Source organism: Microtus ochrogaster, linkage group LG8 (assembly GCF_000317375.1).
Source record: "Microtus ochrogaster isolate Prairie Vole_2 linkage group LG8, MicOch1.0, whole genome shotgun sequence".
In the NCBI taxonomy this organism is placed as follows: domain Eukaryota; kingdom Metazoa; phylum Chordata; class Mammalia; order Rodentia; family Cricetidae; genus Microtus; species Microtus ochrogaster.
In genome coordinates, this window is record NC_022033.1 from 14,285,955 (window position 1) to 14,291,019 (window position 5,065).

Sequence of the window (5,065 nt, forward strand, 5' to 3'; positions counted from 1 at the left end):
TTCAAAACAGAAAAATCTCAAATGGCCAAAAGATACTTAAGGAAATGTTCAACATCCTTTGCCACCAGGGAAATGCAAATCAAAACAACTCTGAGATATCATCTTACACCTGTCAGAACGGCTAAGATCAAAACCACCAATGATAGCTTATGCTGGAGAGGATGTGGAGTAAGAGGAACACTCATCCATTGCCAGTGGGAATGAAGACTTGTGCAACCACTTTGGAAATTAGTATGGCGGTTTCTCAGAAAATTGGGAATCAATCTACCTCAGGATCCAGCAATATCACTCTTGGGCATATACCCAAAAGGTGCTCAAACATACTAAAAAGCATTTGTTCAACTATGTTCATAGCAGCATTTGTCATAGTCAGAACCTGGAAACAACCTAGATACCCCTAAAGAAAATGTGGCACATTTACACATTAGAGTACTACTCAGCAGTAAAAAAAAAAAAAAAGACATCTTGAATTTTTGCATGCAAATGGGTAGAATTAGAAAATGCTATTGTGAGTGAGGTAACCCAAACCCAAAAAGATGAATATGGTATGTACTCTATCATAAGTGGATAATAGCTATAAACAAAGGATATTGAGCCTATAGTTTATGATCATTCCCTCCCTTTCTTTCTCCTCTTTTTTTTTCTTTTCTTTTTTTTTTTTTTGAATAAGGATTAGAATTTTGAAAATTTGGATTCAAAAAGCCATTCAGTGCTCAAAGCCCAGTGAACTGTTATGGAAGCTTGGAAGATAGGAATGAGAAAGGTATAGGGGTCTACAGCCATACCACCCTGAACTCACCCAGTTTTGTCTCCTGTCAGGTCTCACCCTCACTCTCCCAGCCCTCTGTCTACTTTACACGTGCACACAATTAACCTAGAGTCCCATATGAGGAAAAACCATGAAGCATCTGGCTTTGTTAATTGCTTGTTTTTTTCAAGACAGAGTTTCTCAGTATTTCCCTGGCTGTTCTGGAAGTCGAGCTATTGACAAGGTTGGCCTTGAAGTCAGAGACCCACTACCTCTGCCTCCTGAGTGCTGGGATTAAAGGTCTATGCCACCACCACCCAGGGAAGCATCTGTCTTTTGGTATAAATTATTCCATGTTATGAGTCCCCATTGCATCCAATTTCCTGAGGAAGTCATGTGACAGATATACTTTTAGTTTCTGAGAAACTTACACATTGATTCTTATAGTAACTGACTTGACTTATGTAGTGATATTTGGTTTATGATCTGACATATAAGGTTTGCCTGAGGATCAGACTGCAGAGCTAAACCACTAGTTTGCCATAGAGGCCAGCCAGTGGTGGCACACACCTTTAATCCCAGCACTCAGGAGACAGAGGCAGCTGGACATCTGTGAGTTCAAGGCCATCCTGGGCTATGTGAGAGTCAATCTAAACCACTAGTTTGCCATAGAGGCCAGCCAGTGGTGGCACACACCTTTAATCCCAGCACTCAGGAGACAGAGGCAGCTGGACATCTGTGAGTTCAAGGCCATCCTGGGCTATGTGAGAGTCAATCTGTCTGAAAGAGAAACAGAGCTCACACAAAGGTGATCCCAGCATTTGGGATTATATGCTTTTAATCCCAGCACTAGGAGACAGGAGTGATATGGCTGGGCGAAGAGAGGAATACAAAGCGAGAAGAGACAGAAGCTCAGATGCAGTCTGAGGATATAGTCTGAGGTTTTGTTTTTCTTTTCTTTTTAATTTATTTATTTATTATGTATACAATATTCTGCCTGTGTGTATCTCTGCAGGCCAGAAGAGGGCACCAGACCTCATTACAGATGGTTGTGAGCCACCATGTGGTTGCTGGGAATTGAACTCAGGACCTTTGGAAGGGCAGGCAATGCTCTTAACCACTGAGCATCTCTCCAGCCCTAGTCTGAGGTTTTGTAGAGACAGCATTCAGTATGAGAATTTGTAGAGACAGAACTGCCCCTTCGCTCTGAGCATTAGTAGAAACTCTCTAGTGGCTAGCCACTCTGCTTCTCTGATCCTTCCTTTTCCACCCCCTAATTTATTATTGTGACCAATTAGAATTTGTCCTACAGATTTACATGACCACAGTGTTTAGAAGTCCCTTATCTTTGAATCCCCACATGCATCTGTTATTTGCATTTTTGATACAATAATTTAAAGCTTTCTATATTACATACAAATCCCTTAGCCAATTATTATAGTTTTACATTTTAACAAATTTATCTTTTGATCTTCATATTAAAGATATGAGTGGGGTTTTGTCATCTTTTTGTTTTGTTTGGGGGTTTGTTCTATCTTTTTAATAAAATAACTTTATTATTCTTTGAGAATTTTATCCACTAAATTTCCATCATGTTCACCCCACTCCTTCTCCTAACTCCTTCCAGATCCACTTCCCCACCTCTCCACCCCTTCCCGACATCAAGTCGTCCTTTGTATTTAATAGCCCACTGAGTCAAATTTATACTGCCCATATGCTAATGAATGTGAGACCATCCACTGGAACATGGTTGCCTACCAGAGCCCACAAGGCTAACTTATATGCTGCCTGTGAGTTTACTTTTATTATCTTTTTTTTCCTTCCCCCATTCCCCGACTGGTTTTTTGCTATGTAGCCCAGGCTGGGTCAAAAACTCAAGACCTATGACCTCACTAGACCTAGATAGTTAGCCAGGTTTCTAGTATCGAGTGGGAGAACCTGTCTCCAAAAAAGGCAGTGGAAACAGAGGAAATGTCAAAATTACTTATAAACCTTAATGTTAAATCCCATAGTGCATATGAAATTTTCCATAAACCTAGAAAGAATAATGCTAGTAGTCCATTGCACTATCTTGCTTTGTCTTTGCAATGGTGTGGATAGGACCAAAAGGAAAGCCTCCTGAGTAGCACTTGGAAAAGTGGTGTTTCAAATTTTCTGGCTACATGATAAGAAAGGTGGGATGGCTAGCTGAGACGCAAGGCTCTGAACAGCAACTTTCTTGCTTCCTGAACCTACAGCGTAATTTACAAACTAGGAAAGGCCAGGCCAGCCCTGCTAGAGACCCTTAAGAGCAGAACGTTATCTCCCTTCCCCCTTGGAAAGGGGGTAGGGGGTCCACAGAACTCTCACGCGGGAAAACGCTCCCCTACCTCCAGTACCTCCAGGACCCCTCCGCATCACCTCTTGTCTTTACGCTAGGTTTCAACACGCTGAGGCAAAGGAGGATGGTTGAAAGGAACCAGCTAAGTCCTTCCGGTTCTGACTGATGCATTTCCGCTTTCTGGCCTGTGAACCAGAGCGACCCCTGCTAGTTATCCGCCACCCGGCGCTGATCCAAACAGATCCTCCCTCCATGTTCGCCTGGAAATTTCCATAGGAAATGAAGCCACGCAGCCTCACACTGTTCACAACAACCATTCTCCTTTGCCTCAGCATGGTACAGCCTAGAATAAAGAGAAAAGGTGATGCGGAGGGGTCCTGGCACTGGGGGAGGAAAGCGTTTCCCCACGGGAGAATTCTGTGGAACCAGCTAGCTGGTCTTTGCAGTGGTCCCTCCAGTGCTTCCTATTCACTCAAAGGCATTTTTCTGCAGTAACACCAAAACCTGGGTACTGCCCGGAGTTTTTTCTTCCCTGCCCGTTTGAACTGTTACCCGTATGCCAGCATGATAAAGGGTGCAAGGGCATCAAAAAGTGCTGTTTCTACTACTGTCAGATGCGCTGTGTGGAGCCTTGGACAACCACGTTTTGAAGTGAGTGGCCCCAGATCTGCTGTACTCGGTGCTGCCCCAGAAACCTGCCAGGGGATCCTTCTTATCTGTCTTAGGGCTGACTGCTCAGCACCCGTGGAAATCACTGTGACCAGAACTTTGGAGTTGGCAGTTGCCTCAAAAACCTAACATTCGAGCAGGAAGTAGTGGCCACACCTATAATCCTAGCATTTGAGAGGTTGAGACAGAGGGATTAGGAGTCCAGTGTCATCCCTGGCTCCGTAGGGAAACTAGTTTGAGGTCATCCTGGGTTACATAACACCCTCTTGAAATGGATACCTTCCCTGTATGATGGGACCATTTGGACAGCATTATCTCTAAGCCACCCATCTATTATGGAATTTTTTTGTCATGGTTGTTTTCAACTGCCCCTTTTCTCAGTTTGTTGTAATTCACATTTAAATTGAAAAGTAAAGAATTATAAGTTCATAATTTCATATTTGACTTGCCTAGAGTCCTCCAGAGCTCAGTCCTCAATTCTTTGACAGACAGCACATCCCAGTTCTCTTGGGAGAAGATAAGCTAGCAAGATTTAGGCCATGGGACAGTGGGATCCCAAAGCATGTCCCCAGAACAGTTCACAACTGCTTTTGTTTCTGATTTCTCTTCCTAGATGGAAACTCTTTCTTAGTCAAGCCTGGGAAGATACAGTGCCACTGGCTTCAACTTGGATGGCTGATTTCGAGTTCCTCGGTCTCATAGGCCCCTTTTATTAGTGAGTTAGATGCAAATTAACATTAGGGCAAAATAAAGAAATAAATCCCCATGTTAATGACTGTTTCCTGAAATCATAACCAACTGCTTTAAAGCTAGATATTTTAAACATAAAAGAAATTTATTTCTCTTTCCATTCTGGAGGCTCGGGAACATACTATCTGTCTGGTTTTAACTCTGGTTAGGGCCTTGAGGTGAATGGCACCACACAGTGCTGGCAACACATGGGAAAAATCAAGAGCAGTGCATACAGAAAGAAATAAGGAAAAAAAATTAAAAAAAAAAAGAAATAAGGGGAGGCACCAGCCCATCCCAAAGGAAAAATTCCAGTTCTACCAGACATGCACTGCTTGTTTCTGAATGTCTTATGCGACCTCATCAACTGTCACCAGGTCACTCTTCGTAAAGGTTCCCTACCACACAATGTGGCCACACTGAGCCCAAGCTTGCCGTACATGAACTTTTCGGAGAAACACTCAAAACAAATCCACTGCGTACTTTTAACTGTGTGAAACTCTATAAGATTTCTCTCTTCGCCGCCTCCTCTCCTCTCTACCTCCTTCCTCCTCCTCTGTCCTCTTTTCCCTCCCTCTGCCCTCCTTTTTTCTCTTCCC

General features: G+C 43.2%; 1 protein-coding gene across 1 annotated transcript; it reads left to right on the forward strand.

Annotated features, from left to right (window-relative positions):
* The first annotated feature begins 3,248 nt into the window (after positions 1 to 3,248).
* LOC101988379 (WAP four-disulfide core domain protein 15A-like) lies at positions 3,249 to 3,718 on the forward strand. The gene is made up of 2 exons (XM_013352074.1): positions 3,249 to 3,429; positions 3,561 to 3,718. Exons 1-2 carry the CDS (start codon positions 3,348 to 3,350, stop codon positions 3,716 to 3,718), a joined length of 240 nt encoding a protein of 79 aa, XP_013207528.1. The 5' UTR covers positions 3,249 to 3,347.
* The last annotated feature ends 1,347 nt before the right edge of the window (positions 3,719 to 5,065 follow it).